Genomic DNA, 25,134 nt, shown 5'->3' with positions numbered 1-25,134 from the left:
GTTGTAGATATATTGTATGACAAATGTAGATATGTTATTTTTTAGATTGGAGCAGTGTATTAATAAGAGATTGGTGCAACATCGTAGACTCTATGGAGCGCTACTGTGGGACTATGCTAGGAAAAAGCAAGAAAATGGTGCAATTAGTGAAAGTTAGGTGACTGCCAAATTAGCAAGGAAAAAAGGTGCATCAGTTGTGAACGAGAAAATGCAAGTCTGGAGGAAGAAGAATTAGTTGCAATTTTTTGTATGGAACATGTAGTTAAATTGTTTAGTTGCAGCCAGGAGTGGCAAACAGGCGGGTCGGGTCGGATATGGTTCGGGTTAAAAATGGGTAATGAAAAACAGATCAATTATCCGACCCGACCCATATTTAATACGGATAAAAATGGATTAACCGGCGGATAATATAGGTTATCCATATTATCCGTGACTTCTTGTATATGATCACTTTTGGGAGAATTCTTAGTCTCTCTAACTTGAGGAACCCCAAATTTGAGGCTTTACAAATGTAAAAGTTAGACCCATTGGTTATCCATTGGTTACTCATTGGTTATCCATTTTCTAAATGGATAATATGTTTCTTATCTATATTTGACCCGTTTTTAAAAAGTTCATTATCCAACCCATTTTTAGTGGATAATATGGGTGGTTAACTGTTTTCTTTGAACCATTTTGTCACCCCTAGTTGCAGCTAGTTTTGTAGAAAGATGGTAGACAAGTTTATGAACAAGATTGTTGAAGTTTAATTGTAGCAGATTTTTGCGTGAATTATTTTACCCTTTGTATTTTTATTTTATCCAGTATACTAGTTCGAACAATGGGGAAACATTCTGTTGTTTTTATATTCACTTGTTGAAAGCAAACAGTACTTGATCTAATTATTGTTACTGGTTAACTCTTTTTCAACTTAATTATTATGTAGTTACTCTGTCAACTCCAGATTATGTAGTTATTTTGTAGTTTTTTATAGTTCTTTTGTAGATAAATTGTAAGGATCATTAAAACTATCGATGGGTGCTAGAGATAATAAAATAATTGTGTATTATATATATAGAAATCATTCACAAACCAATCAAGCTACCAAAGTATTAACTCAATACAGAATACTAATTAAACAAAACAATTTCAAACTAACTACATTAAGAGTTGAAGGTGCCTAAACTATTACACATCAAATATAATTCTCCTGAACTCATCAGTAATTTTTATGAAAAATTCAGTTTACTACATAAAATTTAATTTCTTTTTGGGAACATTCTTGCAAGATCTTTTATTATGCCCTTCTACTCCGCAGTTGCCACATGAAACCTTGTACTTCTTTGAATTTACTTCATTATATGTTTTGTATCTTCATTTTTGAGGTCTTTCTGGCTGTCTTTTCCCACCTGAAGGTGGATTTCCAACTTCTTCAGTTATATGTTGTGGCACATTCCATTTGGTTTCATCAAGTAGGGGATTTACTGGTATTTCATAAGACTCAATCCTGCGGCTTAAAGCAGTCAAAGCATGTGCACAAGGAAGTTCATCAAGCTGGAATTGTCCACAGCTACATCTCTTATTTTTAAGACAAACAATATAGCGCTTCGCACCATCTATCACTGTATGTATATGATCTGTTGAAGCCCTCACCTACAATTACATTACAAACAAAAAACAATTCATATACAATCAGAATACAAAATATCTACAAATTATCTACATTGTCTTTTGTAGATATTTTGTAGTTAATTTGTAGAAATATTGAAAATCTTTATTTCATATTGAGCTACAAATGATATGTAGTTTTATTGTAGAAATATTGTAGATAGAATGAAATTCAATACTAATATATATATATATATATATATATATATATATATATATATATATATATATATATATATATATATATATATATATAGAGAGAGAGAGAGAGAGAGAGAGACTTTCTGTAGTTTTTCTGTATAAATATTGTAGATAGAATGAAATTCAATACTAATATATATATATATATATATATATATATAGACTCTGACATATAGTTTTTCTGTAGAAATATTGTAGATAAATTGTAGATCAATAATATACAACCAAAATTCAATAGTAATGTAACAAAACAAAGCTGCAACTGTGTTCGAATTGGTGATACTCAATTCTAAACTGAAATCACGTACTGTTATACATAGCGAATATGTTCCTAAGCTTTTGTTTTCCTTTTTCGTCTCCATGTATACACGAACACCCATATCGTTCCTAATTCCCATTGGAGGACAATGTTCGTTGACAATGTATTTGATTTCTATTATTTTTCGGATGTATCTATCATTAGATGCTCTGTTATTGTAGAATTCAATAAGCTATAACTCGCATCCTCTTCGACTACAATTCTGTCGACCTGAAAGTCTCTATATATCTCATAGCTATCCCAATTCCCATTCAGTTGAAGCATAATTGGGATTTTCGACATAATTGCGCTTGTTATAGAAGAATTGCACCTAATTTAGTGTCACGGCCCCAACCCCGGTCATGATGGCGCCCAACACACTACTAGGCAAGCCCAACCATTCAACAACATTATCCTAAATTCTTATTCAGATTATAGATAAATATCACAGAGAATTTACTAAGTCATTTCATTCAAGTGTATAATTAATAATAAAATCTGCGGAAGTTCAATTAAAATACCACACCATAGCCTAACAGAATCCGGTGTCATGAATATGAGCCTCTAATACAGAATATTCACCTATTACAAGTCTGTCTAGGAAAAATACGGAATAAAAGATAGAGATAGAGGGGAGAGATCAAGGCTGCGAACACTATGCAGCTACCTCAATACTCCCGGATACTGCCTGCTCAGCTAAACAATTCCTCACTTAGCCTGTGGTATACCTGGATCTGCACGCAAGGTGCAGGGAGTAATGTGAGTACTCCGACCCAGTGAGTAATAAACATATATAAAGGCTGAGAATAAGAAATTATGAAAAAAAAAATACAAAGTAAACTATAACTGGCAGTTTAGAACAACAAATAGTGAAGCAACAAGTTAATTAAGTCAGAGTACCAAATACTGAGACAGGTATAACAGATAAAAAAACAAATGAATGAGTGCAATGCAATGCATATGATGGTACACTCTAGTACTCACTGCGGCATGCAACCCGAGCCATCCATTTATTTATCGTCGACGGCGCTCACTGGGGGTGTGTGCAGACTCCGGAGGGGCTCCTACAGCCCAAGCGCAATATCAAGCCATCTCGTGGCATCAAATCTAGGCCCTCGGCCTCATATCAATCTCAGTATAATCAACCAGGCTCTCGGCCTCAATATCAATGTACTCAACCAGGCTCTCGGCCTCAATATCAATGTAATACTGCTGCGGCGCGCAGCCCGATCCATGCTCAGTCCAGAAACCATCATAAGCCCCTTGGGCATTTGTAAAACAGTAGTTCTCAGCCCGAAATATCATTTAGAAATATCATTTAAGTTTTTAAATCTTAGAAAAATGGCTGAGTTTGCAAAATAGTATTTAAAACCTTGGACTGGGGTCAAATGATATGCAAAATATGCGAAAGCAGTGATATCAATCCCTGAAGGATTCAAATAATTGGCAAGAAGCCCAAATGTAACAATTAAATCTAAGTAAGGATGATTCTCAATTTAGTTCAAGTAGAAAACACGGTACAAACATCTCTCGGGACGGACCAAGTCACAATCCCCAACGGTGCTCTACCCCACGCCCGTTATCCGGCGTGCAAGTCACCTCAATATAGCGTTACGATGTGAAATTTCGGGGTTTCAAACCCTCAGGACATCATTTACATCAATTACTCACCTCAAGACGGTCAAAGTCTAGCTCGATATGCCCTTGCCTCTCAAATTACCCTCCTCGTGCGACGAATCTGCCCAAAATCACAACGAATATGTCGCATTAAGCTAAAGAGACAATACACAATCGAAAGTAATCGAAAAATATCAAAATTCACGAATTTGACAAAACCCGAGCCCCGGGCCCACGTCTCGAAAAATCAAAAAATTAACATTACCGGATTCCTTGTCTCTCCACGAGTCTAACCATACAAATTTTACCAAAATCCGACATCGGATTGGCTTTCAAATCTTAAAAATTCATCTTTAGGGAATTTTAGAAAATCATCCATTTCTCTTCAAATATCAATAATCTAAAGCCAAAAATGAATATTTATTCATGGAATATAATCACAAGAGAGTCAAGAACACTTACCCCAAGAATTCCCATAACTTCTCGCTCAAAATTGCCCAGAATCCGAGCTTGAAAGTCAAAAAAATGAAAGAAAATCAGACTGCTCTTTCTTTACACTGTCCAGAATTTTCGGCTATTGTTTACGCGTGTTACTGTACACGGTACTGTTCACGGGGTATTGTTCACGGTACTGTTCACGGGGTACTATTTCTGCAATTTTCTCCAATTTTCCTAAGTCCGAAATCACTCCGAGACACCTCCGAAACACTCCCGAGCCCTCGGTGCTCCTAACCAAACACATACACTAACTCAACAACATCCTACGAACTTAACAATGCGATCAAATCGCCAAAATAACGTCATATACCACGAATTAAGCTTTAAAATCCAAGAATTCTTTCAAATTTCATAAAACATCAAACTTTCCATTTTGAGTCCGAAACACGTCAAACGACGTCCGTTTTCAACCAAACTATAAAGAAAGTGCTTAAACCATATATAAGACCTGTACCGGGCGCCGAAACCAAAATACGGGCTCGATACCATCACTTTCTAATCAAATTTCATGTCCATTTTCCTTAAATATTTTCAGAAAGCAATTTTACTCAAAAATTCATTTCTCGGTCCTGGGACCTCGGAATTTGATGGTTCTTGTTCCTATGAGTTAAAAATAATAATACGAACATAGCCCTTCAGTCGAAACTCAATTCGGAGCTCATTTGCTCAGTTCAATACCCATTTCGCTCGTTAAACAATTAACTCATGTTTCGTGTCAAAAGCCAATCGCGACTTGATGAAATTAGACCAAACTTTCCAGATCACTCCTACAATTCATTATCAAAATTCCGGAAGTCTCAAAATCAAATTTCAATCTCTAGAACTAAAAATGGACCTTTGGATCATTACATGCTCATAATCGAAACGCCAAAATCTTCCAAAAACTCTTCCAAAACATATCCGAGCCTCATGGGACCCCGACCAAACATGCCAACATAACTTATAACATCATTCAAACCTGTTCCAATCATCAAAACACCTCAAACAACATCAAATTACCCAAAACTCATCGAATTCAAGCCTAAGTTTCCAAAAACTTCCGAAATACACTTTCGATCAAAAAACCGATCAAATGATGTCCGAATAACCTGAAATTTTGCACATACATCAGAAATGACATAACGAAGCTACAGAAACTCTTGGAATTCCATTCTGACCCTCGGATCAAAATCTCACCTATCAACCGGAATTCGCCAAAATACTAACTTCGCCAATTCAAGCCTAATTCTACACCAGACCTCCAAAACCACTTCTGATCACACTCTTAAGTCACAAATCACCTCCCGGAGCTAACCGAACTGTCAGAATTCACATCCGAGCCCTCTAACTCATAAGTCAACGTCCGGTTGACTTTTCCAACTTAAGCCTTCTTAAAAGAGACTAAGTGTCTCATTTCTTATCAAAACCACTCCAAACCAACTCGATCACATAAGATACGGATAATAAAGCATAAAGAAGCTGAGAATGGGAAAAACGGAGCGGTAACCTATGAGACGACGGGTCGGGTCGTCACATCCTCCTCAACTTAAACAAACGTTCGTCCTCGAATGTGCCTAGAGTTGTCCCAAAATCCAAACAATCGCTTAGTAACCTCGCCACGCATATACCCGGGGGTGATCCCACGTCACCCTATCTCATATAGGTCCGACAACACATTGTAACTGAAATTTTGCAATCCAATCTAGCCCATAAGCCATAGGACCACGTTTCCACTTTTGAAATCTTTCATATGATCAGAATCCCACATTTATACTGTGAATAAGCCCGAACAAGCTATAATAACCCACACCTGCAACCTCAGGTGCTATTACATGATAGACTACATAACTCAAATGCTTGTAGTGATAACTCCTAATCACAACAGCTGCACACAACACCCGAATGCCGATAGAAAAACTCTTATCAACTAAAGTCTCATCTCACACTTTCATATGCTGCCAATGATAACTAAATCACGCGGTAAGCCATAAACATTTCCCATATCAACCAAGCGCAATTTGATGTCTAGTACCACAAGCGAATCATCATGCCCACGGAGAAGTACATAATACAATGTCATACCAGTAAACCTTACTATTGCACCATCCGGTTACCCCAGAAAGGGAAAATACCTCAAAGAAGAGAGCTACTTTGAAAGTTCCACAAGTACCAACCCAACGATATGCTATGAGCTCGTCAATCACAGTGGAACCAAGATACATGAATAGAATAATAATAACCGGCTCTTCTATAGCTCACATTGACATTAACTTCACGAGCAACTTAGTTGCCAATAACATAATCCACCTGGCACGGTCACAGACCTCCAATCCAAGCATATCATATAGAAGTAATCCAGCAAGTACACATGTTTATGCTAATTGAAATAAGATTCTCATGCTCCTGGACTGGCATAAATAACACTTTCTACTGTTCACGCATGTTACTGTACACGGTACTGTTCACGGGGTACTGTACACGGTATTGTTCACGGGGTACTATTTCTGCAATTTTCTCCAATTTTCCTAAGTCCAAAATCACTCTGAAACACCTCCGAAACACTCTCGAGCCCTCGGTGCTCCTAACCAAACACATACACTAACTCAACAACATCCTACGAACTTAACCGTGCGATCAAATTGCCAAAATAACGTCATATACCACGAATTAAGCTTTAAAATCCAAGAATTCTTTCAAATTTCATAAAACATCAAATTTTCCATTTTGAGTCTGAAACACGTCAAACGACGTCTGTTTTCAACCAAACTTTATAGAAAGTGCTTAAACCATATATAAGACCTGTACCGGGCGCCGATACCAAAATACGGGCTCGATACCATCACTTTCTAATCAAATTTCATTTCCATTTTCCTTAAATATTTTCAGAAAGCAATTTTACTCAAAAATTCATTTCTCGGGCCTGGGACCTCGGAATTCGATGATTCTTGTTCCTATGAGTTAAAAATAATAATACGAACATAGACCTTCAGTCGAAACTCAATTCAGAGCTCATTTGCTCAATTCAATACTCATTTCGCTCGTTAAACAATTAACTCATGTTTCGCGTCAAAAGCCAATCGCGACTTGATGAAATTAGACCAAACTTTCCAGATCACTCCTACAATTCATTATCAAAATTCCGGAAGTCTCAAAATCAAATTTCAATCTCTAGAACTAAAAATGGACCTTTGGATCATTACATGCTCATAATCGAAACGCCAAAATCTTCCAAAAACTCTTTCAAAACATATACGAGCCTCATGGGACCCCGACCAAACATGCCAACATAACTCAGAACATCATTCAAACCTGTTCCAATCATCAAAACACCTCAAACAACATCAAATTACCCAAAACTCATCGAATTCAAGCCTAAGTTTCCAAAAACTTCCGAAATACACTTTCGATCAAAAACCCGACCAAATGATGTCCGAATAACCTGAAATTTTGCACACACATCAGAAATGACATAACGAAGCTACAAAAACTCTCGGAATTCCATTCTGACCCTCGGATCAAAATCTCACCTATCAACCGGAATTCGCCAGAATACTAACTTCGCCAATTCAAGCCTAATTCTACACCAGACCTCCAAAACCACTTCCGATCACACTCCTAAGTCACAAATCACCTCCCGGAGCTAACCGAACCGTCAAAATTCATATCCGAGCCCTCTAACTCATAAGTCAACATCCGGTTGACTTTTCCAACTTAAGCCTTCTTAAAAGAGACTAAGTGTCTCATTTCTTATCAAAACCACTCCAAACCAACTCGATCACATAAGATACGGATAATAAAGCATAAAGAAGCTGAGAATGGGAAAAACAAAGCGGTAACCTATGAGACGACGGGTCGGGTCGTCACATTTAGTCGCTTTTGATTTGTGAAATCAGAAAAACCAGTGAAATAGAGTATTGTCGTAAAAATAGAGTAATGATTTTAGGAGAGAAACGAGCGAAATTTAATAGCGAAATTTGCGTTGGATAAAGTCTGAAAGAATCCTTAATATCCCATTATTCGCACGCCTATTAAAGGAATTGTACATCTAATAGGATTATGTTTTTAATAAGTTGTTTATATGTTGTAGAAAATCTGTTAGCAGGGCAGGTAATTTGTAAATTATGGACATTTTTCGTAATATAGTTTCCTATATGGTATAGGAACGAAAATTTCCCATTTTTTTTCGGTTCGGGCTATCAGTTTTCCGATATATGCGACTCATTTGTATCTATACCCGCTTTTTGTGTCACGTTTTAACTTGTGCCCGCTTTACAAAAAAAATGCAAGCTTACCCGTTTTTTCGCATAACTTCAGTATACGGGGCTGAAGTAGCAAAGACAATCACACAAAACTTCAGCATTCTAGTAGACGGGCCTGAAGTAGCAAGTGTGCTGAACCAATTGTTTTGTAACTGGCGAACATCAGCTCTAGAGCTGAAGTTTTTGTTTTGTAACTGGCGAACTTCAGCTCTAGAACTGAAGTTTTGTTTTTGTAACTGGCGAACTTTAGCTCTAGAGATGAAGTTTTTGTTTTGTAACTAGCGAACTTTAGCTCTAGAACTGAAGTTTTTGTTTTTGTAACTAGCGAACTTCAGGAGCTGAAGTTTTTATTTTGTTTTGTATTATGTATCCTTTACCAACCCTATCACCCTCCCATTTTTAAAAACCATGTAGTACATAGAAGTCAGAGAAGAAAAGTGCACAAAAATGTAGTTCCTTGGTCAATTTGGAGACACGAAATTAATTGAAATTTAAAGTCTGGAACATTTAGGAAATCCCTGAAATTTGATTGTCTAATATAGAAGCATTCCCTATATGTGTTATTTTACATCTATTACCTACTGACAATTTCACTCCACTACTTTTCTGATGACTAAAGTTCTTTATATCATGAACGACTTCCATATAAAAAGTAATATAATGTGAAGCACCTGAGTATATTATCCGATCACACTAAAATGCATTGGATACTAATGTAGTTATATCCATAGTAGCACCAACAGCAGCAGAAGAAAGAAGAAGAAGAAAATGAAGGAGGAGAAGGAGGAGGAAAAAGAGACTGAAGTTATTTAAAAAGTGGGTACAAGTTAAAAGTTTTTTAAAAAATGGGTATAAGCAGAGGCGGATCCAGAATTCTAAGTTTATGGGTTCCTATAACAATCTCAAGTTAATCTACATGATAACTGGACCAACGAACTAGATTCTAAGCTAAATATTCTTATACTTTTAATGAATTTTTTAGTATAAATACATGATCTATGCAAAAATTACTGGGTTCACGGGAACCCATAACCTTTGCTCTAGATCCGCCCCTAGCTATAAGTTAGGGCGCCCATTTTTACAATATATGCCCAGCCTAAACTTCAAGCCAAAAGCCCAAAACGCATACGTCACTCAGATGTTGAGACAGGGTTTAATTAGAGTTTTACGTGGTAGTAGTACTTTTTTATAAGTTACTGTATTAACTTTTAGCCCACTACTCATAATTTCTTTTTTCCTTTTAATTCATTTTTTTTTTCTTTTTGGTTTTTCCAAACAGTTTCCTTGAAACGACAAAAACTCAGATTTGCAGCTTTGTCGAGTCGTTGAGCTCTCAAATTCCTCCATCCTCCCAAAAACCAATTCATAACTTCAGATCCAAAGAGCACAGCGAGAGAGAGAGCTCACATTCTGTCGAAAAAAGAACCCGTAATTGATAAACAAAAAAGACGTTTCAAGAATCAATTTTCAAGATCTCACAGCAATGCTCTCCACCGTCCGATCCCTCTTTATTTTCATCATCTCCTCTCTGTTCCTTGCATACCCATCTTTTGCCAAGGTAGAATTTTGGAATTTCAGTGAATTAGTAATTTGATGTACTTTAGTTTCTGAAAATATAAATGGGTTTTGGTTTCTGGGGTTCACCATTCTTGGATCTTGAGTTAACTCTATGATGTAATCCTTTTTCATTTATTATTTATTTATGTAACTGCATTTTCTGTATTCAGAGGCGGATCCAGGATTTGAACTTTAGGTGTTCTGCCACTGAACCCACTGACCATTTGATTTACTGGGCTCGACATTTAATATTTGTACAAATTTAGTAGGTTTCTTATCACGTGTATCAGTTGGGCCGAACCCGTAACTTCTACTATGCATCAGAGGGTTTTATGATTCTTTTCTTTTCTGCTGTTTATGTGTAAATGCTTAGCTTTTAGTGATGTTGAGCTTTGTGGAAATAAATAGAGACTTTGTATGATAATGCTATTTGATGAACTGAAATTGTAGTTGGGTAGTGATTTGAAGGTTACAGACTGGATGTTTTGTGGTCGTTTTTTTAAGATTTTATGATAGGTTCTAAGTGTGTAATAACTTTGAGCTTTATAAAAGAAAATTTTAAACTTTTATATTATAATGATCTGATGCTGAAGGTCGAGTTGGATAATGATTTGAATCTTAAAAAATGGAGGCTTTATGATCATTTTCTTTTTACACTGTTAATGTGTTTACATTCATACTGTTAATGATTTTGAGCATTGTTGAGAAAAAGGTTAGAGTAGTAACTCTTTGCTTAGCTGGCTAGAGCATTTTGTTTGACGCTTTTTATGTGTATATGTGTTGATTGGGACTCTTATGTTTGTTGGAAGTATAACAACGGAATTCAAAGGTTCCCCTTGGCCCTTTCTCTCTGAATCTGTTCTCAATTTTACCTGATTATTCTGTTTTTGAGGTTATTTTTGATTGAGAAACTGTAAATCATTATCACTTGAAAGAAGATCTCTTTTCACTTGTGGATTACCTTGCCTTAAGCTTTTTCACCTCTCAAAAAGCTGTCTTCGGCTCTTTAATATGTTTAGATCAAAGAAGGGAACGAGAATGCAAAATGGAAAGGAAGATCTATAGATAAGCTCTCCCATTTAACTGACTAAACCAGATATATCTTCTTATAATTCTTATCTTTTCAAAAGTTGAAGGGTATGAAACCTTTATTTCACTCCTCCTTAGTCCATACCCTGTACTGTGTAACCACAAAACTGGCGCATTTACTCATCGCCTTCCTTTGAATATTTCTTGTTTCACCATGTCTTCTGCTACTAGTGCTTTTATTCTTCTATACCTTCTGCTGCCCTCCTAATAAAGCATATGCGATAGTTGATACTAATTAGCATTCCACAATCAACGCAAATGCTATTCGGTTAGGATATCTTATGAGAGCCTAAAGACTGTCTCTTTTAATGTCTCTAAACTCAGATAGGAAAATCTGGTTTCACAAAAATTTTGCTGGTAAGAATGTGGTTTGAGTTTATCTGATGGTATGGATGTCTTTTCTGCTACTTGCTGCAGTATCAAGCAGATGAACCTGTCACTCTTTGGGTAAATAAAGTGGGACCCTATAATAATCCACAAGAGACGTACAACTATTACAGCCTTCCATTCTGCCACCCCGGTGATGGTGGTCACAAGTGGGGTGGCCTTGGCGAGGTTCTTGGTGGGAATGAGCTTATTGATAGCCGAATTGACATAAAGTTCAAAAGTATGTTTCTTTGAAATTTAACAATGGATTTGTTATTCCTCAAAAGCGCATCTTTTTCACCATGTTCCGTTTTATTACAACAGGAGATGTGGAGAAAAGCACAATTTGTGATCTTGCATTGGATGCAGCAAAAGTGGCACAATTTAAGGATGCAATCGAAAATTCATATTGGTTTGAGTTTTTTATGGGTATATATCTTTTTAATATGTCCTATGGTTTTTTCTTTTTTAAAGTTCTTTTAACAGTAACACATGGCTGCTAGATGAGACCTGCTAAGTTACTGACCTTTTTACTGTATCCGGTGATCTGTATGTATTTTGTGGTTATGACTTATGGCTTCCTGCATCAGACGATTTGCCATTATGGGGTATGTGCTCAGCTAGTTTTTGTCTTGTGAATTCTGATAACTAGGTACTGTTTAACATAACTGAAATTCATTATGGTGTAATGGAAATTCAGGTTTCGTCGGTGAAGTGCTTCCTGATAGAAGCCGAGACACCAAGCATGTGCTCTACACGCACAAGAATTTTCTTATTCAATACAATGGAGACCAGGTAATGTATTATTGATCTTCACTCTTGTGGTCACTTCTCATACCTATTGCAACTTAATGTTGCTATACTGAGTTAACTTTTTAACTCCGACAGATCATTCATGTCAACCTAACTCAAGAGAGCCCAAAGCCATTGGAGGAAGGAAGACTCTTGGGCATGACGTACTCTGTGAAATGGGTCCCCACAAATATTATTTATGAACGCCGGTTTGACGTATACCTGGATTACCCCTTTTTTGAACATCAGGTACATGCCCAATCACCATCGATGGTCCTCACCTTGCACTAGTATCGCTTTTATTGAAAGAATCAACTGAACAATGAAATGGTGATTGCAGTCTTATGCTCTGTTCATTTGGCTCTATCCTCTATGAGCTATGACCGGGTCAATTATATGAAAGAACTACTTTGATAACTGAAAATACGTCCAGTGGACAATTCCATACTTATTTCCAACAGATAACTGTTCACATTTTCGTTACTGATATGATTAGAGACAATACTTTGTTACCCCGAGAGAGTTTGTAGAATTTAAATTCCTTGTGGCTTTCTTGTCTCGTGTGTGTTTTGAAACTTCATTGTCATCTGGTCCTTGTTGAAACAAATGACTAACGGAGAAATCTGCACAAACAAACGTGAGTATCTCCAAGTTACTCTTTCTGTTGCCAGCCTCTGTTAACTTCTTATTCTTTATGCAGATTCACTGGTTCTCTGTTTTCAATTCGTTCATGATGGTTATTTTCCTCACTGGCTTAGTGTCTATGATTTTGATGCGCACTCTTCGTAATGATTATGCTAAATATGCCCGTGAAGATGATGATCTGGAGTCTTTGGTAATGTTTCTTCTTCTCTTGAATCGTGTCTTTGCATGATGTCTGAGTGATAAAAGCCCATAGTCCCTTCCTTATAAAAAAAAAGCCCATAGTACCTTAAGTTCGAGCGTTGATGCAAAATCTTACCTTAAATATATAGTGGGGCACTAGTAGTCCTTCTAGTTTTAAAAGTGGTGCACTTTGGTCCTGATAGATGGAACTTGTTAGTTCTTTATGTGACCCGTATTTGTTGCCGCCCAATACAGAATAGCCCTTTCCTGATAGAAATTGCAATGCAGATGCTTTGATGGCATTTCAACTCCTAACTGATGAATCTTTTTGGTTGGAGTAATCTATCCCCTGTAAATAATGTGTTCCCCTTTCTAGACTTCATTAGCTCTCTCATTCTGGCCCAACAGCCAGTTTTCTGGTTAGCTCCCTGCACTAGATATAGAACTTTTTTATAACTGGCGCTAACACATCTACTCTTGTACTTATTGCATCTTCTTCATGCCAGTAATATAACACCTTACTTCAAAAAAAAAAAAAAAACTGACAACACATTTCACCTTTCTTAGTGAAACCATGTTTTTCTTTACCTTTTTTTCCCCGAAAAAGGGGCCATGTTAGCTTCTGCTACCAGACACTCACCATTCACCATAAAAACTTCCCGAACTTGCTATACATTTTACAAGAGATGGGTCTCCATCTGTTTACACAATTAAATTGCTATACATTTTACAAGAGATGGGTCTCCATCTGTTTACACAATTAAATTGCTATACATTTTACAAGAGATGGGTCTCCTCTGTTTACACAATTAAAGATACCATCTAGTGTTCTTCTTGGCCGACTTCAATTTTTAGCCAATTGTTGGCTTTCGGGTTGGAAAAGCTTTTGTAGATTTAGCCAATTTATTCTTGTCTTCTCTGAGGAATGTGGAAAACTCTTGGTATGGCACCAATCTATTCTTTAATCCACCTGCAGTGCACTCCCTTATTTGCTTAAAAGGTCCCTATTTTCGGACCTCAGGAACATAATGGAATCACCAGCAACAATTGAAAGATGAAAGTACTCCATCCAAGTCAATACGTTGAGAGAGAGGTGCTTTTGTTTACGAATGGGTTATTTTGTATTGAATGGCAAAAAGTAGGGGGTGATATTTGTAGCTAATAGATTCCATCCACCAGGACCAAAAGTGCACCATTTTTAGAAACTGTTACTGCTCCAGCCAGAGCATATTTAAAGGACAATTTTGAGTCTTTACCCAAATTTAAGGTACTATTTGAGGCCTTTTCTCATGTCTGGCAAATTTTTGATAGTTTATCGAACTTTAAACTAATTGTACAGGAGAGGGATGTAAATGAAGAGTCTGGTTGGAAACTTGTCCATGGTGATGTCTTCCGGCCTGTACCAAATTTGGCCCTGCTTTCAGCTGTTGTTGGCACTGGCGCTCAGCTTACAACACTTGTTCTCCTTGTGATCATATTTGCTATTGTTGGAATGTTATACATTGGGTATGTCTGCGACCTTTCCCTTATAATTATATGTACTAAATCTGAAGATTGTGGTTCTAGGTAGAGTTTATTTCCGGTTCATTACTTCTGGCTCCCTCTTTAACCTGTTTTTTTTTTTGTTGGTGGGGGTGGGGTTTAATGAAGTAATGATACACTTTAACCCATTAATCTTCATCCTCTTGTCTGAAGACTTCCAAATATATGTTCTGTGTAATCAACATTGTGTCAGTCATTTTCTATTTGAGTTCCAGTACATGGATTTGGATATTTCCTAGTGAATCAAATTTGTCAGTGTTTAAAATCTTTACGATTTTATCACCAGTACTTGGCATTTACAGTGCTTCTCATGTGGGTATAACATTTTTTACTATTTTGGGTAATAATATATCTTATACAACTAGCACACTCAAATTTGTCTAACTAACTTAATATGGTTTGGATTTGATTTTTTTTTCAGTAAGCTAAGTTTTCAAATATCAGTTAAATTTTCTTGCACTGCTACCTATATAGTATAAAAATCACATTAATATCGTAGGACTGTCCATGATTAAATAATGTCACATACTGAAGGAGTATACTCCCCCCCCCCCTAATACTTCAATATTGTGCTTATCTGCTGTACTTTATATTGCTCAGGAGAGGAGCTATTACTACAACCTTTATCGTATGTTATGCTCTTACATCATTCATTGCCGGATACGTGAGTGGTGGCCTGTACTCTCGTAATGGTGGTATGTTGTCTTTCTGCAGCTGACGTCTCTTCAGTTGATTCAATCAATTATCTCTAATCATTAAGTGATTGAAGGTTGTTTTTTTACCCTTGCATATTGTCAGGTAAAAAGTGGATAAAGTCGATGATCCTTACAGCGTCACTTTTCCCCTTTATGTGCTTTGGCATTGGTTTCATTCTAAACACGATTGCAATATTTTATGGATCGTTAGCTGCTATTCCCTTTGGAACAATGGTGGTGGTTTTTGTTATTTGGGCTTTTATTTCATTCCCTCTGGCGCTTCTTGGTACTGTTGTAGGAAGAAACTGGAGTGGTACGCCAAACAATCCGTGCCGTGTTAAGACCATACCCCGTCCTATCCCTGAGAAGAAATGGTATCTCACACCATCTGTAATTTCTCTGATGGGAGGTCTTCTTCCCTTTGGGAGCATTTTCATTGAGATGTATTTTGTCTTCACTTCCTTCTGGAACTACAAGGTTATTCTCTCCTCTTTTTTCTTTTTGGGCTAAATGGAAATAGCATTTTAAAAAGATATTGTTCCTTGCACTAATTTACTTGACAATCTTTTCAACTTTATTAGATGTTCATTTGCTTCACTACTCGGTTTTCCACTATGAGCATTGAATTAGTCGGAGACAAAATAATTTTTTTGCCTAAGAACTGTTTTTGCGTAGATTATATACCTTTCTGTGATTGTTTATACATGTCATGCATATATAGTTTCTAAGACAGCTAAAAACTGTTCGAGTGAGTGCACACTTAAGGCCTATGAATGGCATGTGCGAATAAGTTTCTATTGGTCAAAATTATAAAATAGAAAAGGTAACCTAGATGTAACATTGTTTTGGGTATGCCGGCAGGTCCCAGGACTGTCCGATGTGTTTCCTGTCAGACACTACTTCCGACATGGATAGTGAAACCATTCTAACTGGCAACTGCCCAAGCTTAAGTTGGAAACCATATTTGAACTTTATAAATTATAGTGACGCATAGTGCAACAGAAACAAACCTGCATTACATATCAATGTCTTTGCTTATAGATGCTGGTGACCATTTCTCTAGTTGCTTGAGATTCTGAAAACATTGATCTACTAATGTTTTTTGGTATAGTTCCTTTGTTTTTCCCTAAATTATTAGACAAATCACTTCAACACATAAAGGACAACTTGCAATGGTTACTTCTTCAAAGTTACCCAACATTGTACAGCACTTGAATGGTCCTTATCTTTCATGCCATCGACAATTATTACTTTCTTGTCTGTTAATTTGCTGGAAGTTTTGTAGTATTTATCTATTGCATATCTGCTGTGTAGCTGTATTATTTTGTTTTTCTAAATAATGTGTTTTACATTTGTATTTGGCTGCTGACCTTGATTTTTGTTGTTGCGCAGGTCTACTATGTCTATGGTTTTATGCTTCTTGTATTTATTATCCTGATCATTGTCACTGTTTGTGTGACAATTGTGGGCACATATTTCTTGCTGAATGCGGAGAACTACCATTGGCAGTGGACGTCGTTCTTCTCTGCTGCCTCAACAGCTCTTTATGTGTATTTATATGCGATATATTACTATCATGTAAAGACTAAGATGTCTGGTTTCTTCCAGACCAGCTTTTACTTTGGCTACACTATGATGTTCTGCCTTGGCCTCGGTATCCTTTGTGGTAAGCTATATATTATTTGTATGTCTCGAGTCAATACAAAATCTGGCGGGTCAATTAAATTCTTCATCCCTGTCATGGACTTAAAGTTCCGACTTTAAATTGTTCTTTCTTGATTTTTTTGAACTCCAGGTGCTGTAGGATATCTCGGCTCTAATTTGTTCGTTAGGAGGATTTACAGAAATATCAAGTGTGATTAAGTGCCTAAATGAAGCAATATTGAAACGCTGCGCCACAGTTTTGCATGCCTGTCACTTGAGAGGAGTTCAGAGGATTTCCAGATAATACCTCAGCAATCTGGTCACCTCATGTGAATGAAGATTATTTTAGAAGAGGATGAGGAAAGAAAATTAGTTTTTATTTCCAATTTTCTGGTTTAGGATGGGTGAAAGTGTTTAGTAAGTTCTGTGGGAGAAAACACTGGAAGATTGTCCAACTTTATTAGTGCATAGATAATATTACTTACATTTGTTATTACTTCAAAGGACATAATCAACACTGTACTTTGGAATACATTGAGAATCATTTTATGATGAAGAAACATATTACTTCAATTGCTTAAAAATGTTTCTTAGGTTTATACCAAATGTTCTTTTTGACATTTTGCTATTATTGTTTGAACATTAGGTCTTGCCTATGCTAGTTTGCTGACATTGCCAATCCAAACCCGGATACAAGAAGAGGGTTGCGATACATCTGCGTAACCATGTCCCATCAACAGTAAATTGTCTCACTGTGACTAAATAGTCACGAGTTCGAGCCATGAATTTAGTCACTAATCTTTGCATTAGGATAGACTGCCTACGTACAAAAGATATACTATCAAATGGCTTTGACATTCAATTGGAAGCTGGCTTTTGCGGCTCTACTAGTGTTGGCAATGTATGCTTCTCAAGCCACACATTCGAGCATGAAAATGTCTTCTCATCAAAAGTTGTCAAAAACCACATCATTCGAGTATGAAAATATGACTACTCCAGCTACCATGGATTGGAGAGCGAAAGGCGCTGTTACTGGAGTTAATGATCAAAGGCAATGAGGTAAGTTAAACAAATTAAAAGGCATGTCATAACCTCATTTTAACAAATTTTCCAACACTAAAATTTTATCACCTAATAATAATGTCCTAGGATGTTCTTTCAACTACCTAAAAACAAGCTAGAAGTTCTTATTTATTCAGTAGCTTTCTATTTTTTGTTATTTTTTTCTTCATCATTATCTTCGTAGAGAAATTATGCTCGCAAGTTGGATGATGTAAATTATTTGTTACTCAAGATCATTGGTGTCACTACTGGATAACATAATCTAACTTCTGCACATTGATGTAAACAATCTTGAAGAAAATTCTCACCAGGCTGCATCTTACCAAACAGAAACTTCAATACGCCTCCTCACGTGCCGGTTGATATTTTTTTTAATAAGACAAGCACGTGAAAATTCGTTTTCATGATAGATGGTGGTGAGACTTGAAACCAAGACCTTTGTTTGCTCTGATATCATGCTAAGAAATAATCGTTGGGCTTCATTCAACTCAAAAAGCTAACTCGCGAGGTGAGAATTGTCCAAAACTGTCTAACGAGATTAATAACCCATCCCACAATAGACGTGGTACTTCCATCAACTACAATGAAGAGGAAAACAAGTTGTATATCCGAATAGCCTCATTCCCTAAGGATTGAAATTAAAAACTTCAACACAAGTTGTATATTCGGATATATATAAACAACTAAACACAACTAAACATTTCTGGAGAGTAGCAACATATTCTTCAACTATACCAAAGTAATGAGATTCTTTTTTCGGACAACGGCTAAGAAGAATTGTTTATCTATAAAATTAGTTTCGTTGTTACGAGCATTTTAAACACTTAATGCTTATCAACTATTTTTAATTAACTAAGCCAAACAGGCTCTCATTACCTGATTACCAATTTATGCGGCATAAAGTTTAGATCAGATTGATTGGGTCATGGAGATGAGAGCTAGGACATGACCAGACCAGAATGCAACGGCCTCACCTTCACAGCAGTAAAAAGTAATCTCAGGGAACATGAATTGATTAGACCAAATTGAAAGAATCAATGACAGAATTAACAATAGCATAGACCAAAATGAAAGAACTGGTTGGGAAATCCTCAGCACGCGTCTTTTTATCAGACATCACCCTAGTTATAACGTTCTTAAAACTGAAGAAATTATTACAACAGCCATAAGAAGAGCTAAGCATCTTATGATCCCACTTGCTAGTTTCTACTACAAGAAATTATACACACTTTGCAAGCATGACCTGCAACAGAGCCAAATTTGAGACTAGCAAGAAGGACAAAAATTAATCATCAGTTTCATGAACAAAACTTGAATGTATGTGCTCAATTTTGAACTAATTCTCGGAAAGAAGCTAGGACTAGAAAATTTGTATACATCTTCATTAAGAGGTTTTGAGGTCACTACCTCACTACTAAGAAAATAGCACAACTGTAAGATTGAATCGATCCTTCTGGATACTGAAAGTACCCTTGTTTAACTGTTTTGTGATGCAAAATAAGTAAGAAGTCCTACAAAGAGGATCGAAGCTACAACTGTTGGAAGAAGTCAAAAGAAAAGGTAAGAATACATGCGGCATAAGCACTAGGATGTGTGTTCTACTTCACCAATTTCATATGGTAGTAATAGTGCGGGCTAGCCACTTTTCAGCCCAGTAATTGAAAAATAGCCATTGTCGTGGAGTTTCAAATTCCACAGGTGAAACTCCATGACAATTTGAAACTCCACGACAACGGCTATTTTTCAATTACAAGAGTTGAGAAGTGGCTATTTGTGAATCTTATCCTTTCATATGCAAAACAAATGACACAAAGAAGTCAACTTGAGGAATCCCCGGGCATTCTCACTCAAAGCACCCCCACAGCCAAATTCCATGGACAGCTATCCAGAATCCATGGCCAAGCTTTCTTAGAAATGTGATTTGAAGATTGTCATGTAATTTGGCCCAGAAGCAACACTTCTTTTCTTTTTTAGAGTGCTTTCGCTTAGTGCTGCTGTATTTCAATAACAAAGTATGCATTGCCAGTGGGCTTCTTCTAAAAAGATGTTATCTGTATGAGTTTCCAATAAACAATCATTACAGCTCTAGTTGCGCCTAAAGTAAGCTTCGCATGCTCACAGGACAGTGAGAGAAGATACTGTCCCAAGATAAACTAAAGACCTTCCACTTCTCTGCCTAGCAATGCAGAGGAGAAGCTCCAAATTAATTAGGAATTTAGTAATACTATCACATATGGCAGAAAGTGGTTGAGGTTTCAGCCAACAGGAAAAAATGAGAATGGAATTATGGAATATGCTGTGGTGATTGAGATATGCATTCATACAATCAATAATTCAGGGAAAGGAAACTAAGAAATTTCTGCTATTTCTTTCAACATTTACAACAAGCATCTCAGCGCAAGGAAATGGAAACGTTCTCTATTTTAAGTTTTAATTGATTGATAGTAACAAAGAAAAAGAATTGCTCTAATCTGCATATCTTACCAAAAAGAATTACCTTTTAGCACCTATTTTTCAAAGGCATAAACACCTTGCGCATCTCATTCGTAAAAGGTAGCATGTAGCTCTCTTAACATTTTGGTTCAGACCATGACAGGATAGTGTTAAAGACCTAGCTTACACAAAAACCAAGATTGTTTTAGTAAATCAGGTCAATATCCGACAGTAATCACAATGATATAATTCAAATTAAGTTCCATTATTACAATACAACAAACATAAGACGTGTTAACTAAGAGAAGCCATTTGCTAGCAATACTCCAATACCAATAGAGGCGCTTCACAGGAATAAGAGAACAGAAGGCCTAGGCAGCTGCATAACATAGTACAATGACTGAATAATGTAAAGTTATCTCCAATTAGGAAAAGAGTGGATATCATACGGATGATGAGTCCGTTTAGATGATGTTTAAGTTACACTAACATTTGTGTACACATAAGCTGATTTTATGAAATATACTTCAGACGAAACATCAGGTTCTCTTTTACTTTTTACATCCACGGACTACCTCATTCTCCCAGAAGTGTGCATTACTTATAGCTTGCTTGGCCAAGCTTTTAGAAATGCAAAAGTACTTTTTTTTAATTAAGAAAAATGCATATTTTAGAGAGTTGAGGTGTTTGGCCAAGCTTTCAAGAAAAAAATAATAACTTTTGAGTAGTAGCAGAAGCTAATTTTTAGAAGCTGAAGTGAATATCCTTTCTCCGGAAGCACTTTTGGAAACTTGGGCGAATACAAATTGTTGTGTAATATTGGCAAAAATGCTTTTCAAATTAACTAGCCAACACAAACTGCTACTCCTTGAAATACTTTTTGAAAAGCACTTCTGACAAAAAAATACTTCCCAAAATAAGCAGATTTTGAAAGTTTGGCCAAACAGGCTATTAGAAACAACCAATGCCAAATTTCATATACACGACTAGGGGTGTTCATCAGTCGGTTGGGTACGGTATTTTTAGTATTCGGTTTCTTCAAATGTTATACCAATACCAAACCTAGTAAAATTTGGGGTGGTTCGATTTTTTTCTTTTCGGTTAGTTTGTTTGGCTCGGATAAAGAATTCTAACTTTCTTTTTTGTCTTTAAGGTGAGTGGATGGTAAAACGGAAAGGAACCGTAAGAAACCTTCACCAAATTGAGAATACAAAACCAAAAATATAATAGGGAAATAATTGTTAATAAGTACACTTCAATGTATACTTTAAAGTATGAACATAACTTCAAGGCACTTTATCACCACAATTCGTCATTTCTCAAATTTGTTGTAGAGTGGACACTTTAGTATGACAAGATGAACAATGAAAGTAATCAAATTGGATAGAAATCAAAAACCAAGCATCAACTCTGACTGAGTGAATGGAACGATTTATGAAGTTGGAATTTTTTTTTTTTAAAAAAAAACTAAGGTAAGGCTCTAAATTTTTAGTCCTTTTATATTATTGTTATACTCCCTCCCCATCCTAATTTATGTGAGTATGTTTGACTAGGCACAAAGTTTAAATAGAAAAAGAAAGAGCCATAGAAATTTCTGCGGCTATAAATCATCTTATGAAGGATAAAGTGAAAAGTTTAAAATTAAATTGTTACTAAATATAGAAAGATGTAATTCTTTTTGGGATTGGCTAAAAAGGCAAGAGTGCCACACAAATTGGGACAGAAGAGTAATAGGATATATGTGTATCGTCAATGTAACTATGTATTTCGATACATCATTTGGTATTTCATTTTGTTTTTTCTTTCTAAAAAACCGAATACCGTACCAAATACCAAAATTTTTAAGAGCTTAAATCAAGTAATGTACCGAATATCAAAATATCGATATTATGCACACCCCTACACATGACCAAGGCGTCAAAAATGAAATAATGCTGAAACCTAAACTAAAGTTGATATAGTGAAGTAATTTTTCTAGAATTCATCCCAAACTTGCTTCCATCTGAATCTTAAGTAACAGTCACTTTTTCTTTTCTTTTTGGGGCCCCATTTTCACTTTGCTACCAATGTATCTTGACAAAAGGCAATGGTATACGGTTCATAACTATCTGGTACATGCTACATGTAGAAACATCGTACTCACACTTGTCAAAGCTGAATCCAATACAGGTTGAAGATTTTAGTCCCACTCACCAGGACAAGGCAACACAAGAAAAGAAGCCTCAAGTCAAAACTATGTAATTGAGGAGCAAAAATGTCCTAGAGCAAAGACAGCAGAAAAAGAATTTTCAGTGCAAGCCCCAAGTGTACTATCCTAACAGAGATAAACATTCAAATAATCAATCTCACAAACATAATATCCCATTTACTTAACTTTAAACAAGCACAGGTTGATTGAAGATGAGACGCGCCTCAATTTCCACTATTCATCGCTCAATGATGGACCATCAGCTATGAAAATTAACAAAGCAGTAATATGTTTGACAAGAGCATGGAAACGAAAGTGCAATATTATCAAGGAACTGAATAAACCTACTAGACAATCGATGCTCCGCAGCCACTGTCTCCACTATAAAGATTTCTCTTTAGCTTCTAGTTTTCATGTATAAATCATACACCTCGGGTATCTTAGCCCTGAAAGGCAGCACATATTTCTCTAGAAACTGCGATTCAGTACGTGTGACAACGGTGTAGAGACTTAGCTTCTCTTTTATCAGCTGGTTTTCTTTAAGAATCTTGAAGATTTCATTCCTTGGCATGATCCTCTTCTCCAAGCTTAACTTTAAAAGTGGTGCATGAGAAGCAAGATAACTAGATTCATATCCCAATTCCACCATAAAAAACTCCAATGTGCGTCTTATCTTATCCTCTGATGTAGTCAAACAGTAAGGAAGGTTTCGCACCATTGCGCAGATATCAGAATCAGACCATCCAAAACTCCGGAAAATATCTAATTTCCTTTCTAATTTCGATTCAGCAAGCGACACGAGTACTTCAATGCCATGAAGAAACATCCGCGACCCCCGAGGCATATGAAAGTCCTTTTCCAGTTGATGCACTACTCTCTCGAGCCACTCAGGTTTAATAAGCAGATACCTAGGATGCCTATGAAAAGCCATCCCAATATCCGCCCGTGAAATCCCAAGATTTTGCAACAATGATATATTGGGTGGTAATACTTTTGATAGATTACTAGAAAGCAACCTAGGCTCCTTCTTAACAACCGTAGCTACAGAATCAAGATTACCCAATAACTCCTGGAGATAAACAAGATTAGGCTTTAAAATAGTATGTAAACCTTTTTTCAAGAAATCGCCTTTTTTGATAAAACGATCAAGGTCAGACACAGATAAGCCAAGTTCTTGTAAAAACTTAATTTTGGGTTTAAGGGTTTTGTCAATATTACAAAACAACAGTTCAGGGGAAGACGAAACAAGGGTTTTGATCTGGGATTTGTTCATACCCATTTTGAGAAAGAGATCAAGTAACAAATGTGGTTCGTAGTTCCGGGTTCTCGAACGAGTTACCTTGGTGCTCGTAGACATGGCTTCTTCTGTTGAGAACTCAAGTGAGTTCACCAGGAAATCCACCAATACATTGGCACGTGAAGTTGCGACAGCTGTAGAGGAAAGGAGCTGAAATCTGATGTAACAAATGGGAAAGAGATGCTTTTTTGCGCCATTGTTAACAAGTCCAAACATCAGTGCAAAAGCGAACTCTTCGTTCGCAGGCGGGAGTCACTTCCCACAACCCTCGAGTGTTTCTAACGCGAAGCAAAGAAGAAATTGGGATTTTTGAAGAAATTTGAATGGAATCAAACCTTATTACCCTCCATATTTAAGGTCACACATAATTACATTTACTATACTAAATTATCATTTATATACCATAATTTAAAACAGGGATATAATTAATGGGCCATTTATTTTAGGCATAATTATAGGACCGTATATTCCCACGTTTCTCTTTCCTTTCAGCTCATCCCCTCCCCATCTTTTACCTTTACCGTAACTCCCCCACGTTTTACCTTTACCCTTTACTCCCCCACGTTTTCTTCAGTTTTCTTCTATACAGAACAAAATCTACCCACGTTCTTCATTTTTCTCAATTTAATTTCACCAAATATTGAAGTTAAACCATGAAAAATATCAAATCTTCCAAAAAAATACATAAAAAATCTACAGTAGGTGATATCCCCTCTTTCGATTTGGGTGTTTTAACACCAAAATCACCACAAAAACAAGTAAAATCTACACATGCAATGGAACCTACTACTCACAGTTCATCTCCTAGACAAATCCGTACCGAAATGCGAACAAAGAAAATGCACGATGTAGATGCTGGAGGAAGTGCTACACCAGGCGGCAAACAATTCAAAAGAAAGGGGAAAGAGGTATGTGTAGATGACGACTTTATTGAAGATGTCCCTAAAATTCCAACAGTTAAAAAACCCAACTTGCCTCCTGCTTCCACAAAACAAAAAACTAAGAAACAGTCCAAAAAGCTCCCAAAATTGGTTCAGAAAAAAAATTTGGTGAAGGTAAACATTTAGTATTTTCGTTTCCATTTTTTTAGTTTTGTTTTGGATGTAAAAATCTCTGTTTTAAGTGTTTTGGTAAATTGTAGATTA

At 36.4% G+C, this 25,134-nt stretch overlaps 2 protein-coding genes across 3 annotated transcripts; one reads left to right on the top strand and one right to left on the bottom strand.

Moving 5' to 3' along the window:
• Nucleotides 1–9,801: 9,801 nt before the first annotated feature.
• LOC104215365 (transmembrane 9 superfamily member 1-like) lies at nucleotides 9,802–17,582 on the top strand. Its single transcript, XM_009765152.2, has 12 exons — nucleotides 9,802–10,057; nucleotides 11,563–11,752; nucleotides 11,836–11,940; nucleotides 12,102–12,119; nucleotides 12,212–12,306; nucleotides 12,400–12,552; nucleotides 13,004–13,138; nucleotides 14,468–14,634; nucleotides 15,271–15,365; nucleotides 15,469–15,842; nucleotides 16,758–17,031; nucleotides 17,161–17,582. The coding sequence occupies exons 1-12, from the start codon at nucleotides 9,983–9,985 to the stop codon at nucleotides 17,226–17,228; spliced, it is 1,749 nt and encodes a 582-aa protein (XP_009763454.1). The 5' UTR covers nucleotides 9,802–9,982; the 3' UTR covers nucleotides 17,229–17,582.
• Nucleotides 17,583–19,332: 1,750 nt separating this feature from the next.
• On the bottom strand, nucleotides 19,333–24,318 carry LOC104215366 (transcription termination factor MTERF9, chloroplastic-like). Of its 2 annotated transcripts, none has more exons than XM_070170648.1 (2): nucleotides 23,041–24,312; nucleotides 19,333–20,682 (listed from the first exon to the last, which is right to left on the bottom strand). In XM_070170648.1, the coding sequence occupies exon 1, from the start codon at nucleotides 24,203–24,205 to the stop codon at nucleotides 23,090–23,092; it is 1,116 nt and encodes a 371-aa protein (XP_070026749.1). In that variant the 5' UTR covers nucleotides 24,206–24,312; the 3' UTR covers nucleotides 19,333–20,682; nucleotides 23,041–23,089. The 2 variants fall into 2 exon arrangements, with proteins under 2 accessions (XP_070026749.1, XP_009763455.1); XM_009765153.2 differs by lacking the exon at nucleotides 19,333–20,682 and having other exon boundaries at nucleotides 22,814–23,761; nucleotides 24,032–24,318.
• Between the last annotated feature and the right edge of the window lie 816 nt (nucleotides 24,319–25,134).

This window comes from Nicotiana sylvestris, chromosome 3, assembly GCF_000393655.2.
Source record: "Nicotiana sylvestris chromosome 3, ASM39365v2, whole genome shotgun sequence".
Classification (NCBI taxonomy): Eukaryota; Viridiplantae; Streptophyta; class Magnoliopsida; order Solanales; family Solanaceae; genus Nicotiana; species Nicotiana sylvestris.
This window is presented reverse-complemented; position numbering and strand designations above follow the sequence as displayed.

Coding starts and splice junctions, on each gene's coding strand:
- LOC104215365 (XM_009765152.2), top strand. CDS start 9,983: ATGCTCTCCACCGTCCGATCCCTCTTTATTTTCATCATCTCCTCTCTG. Junction 11,753..11,835: donor AATTGACATAAAGTTCAAAA/GTATGTTTCTTT, acceptor TTATTACAACAG/GAGATGTGGAGAAAAGCACA. Junction 17,032..17,160: donor TGGCCTCGGTATCCTTTGTG/GTAAGCTATATA, acceptor TTTGAACTCCAG/GTGCTGTAGGATATCTCGGC.
- LOC104215366 (XM_070170648.1), bottom strand. CDS start 24,205: ATGTTTGGACTTGTTAACAATGGCGCAAAAAAGCATCTCTTTCCCATT.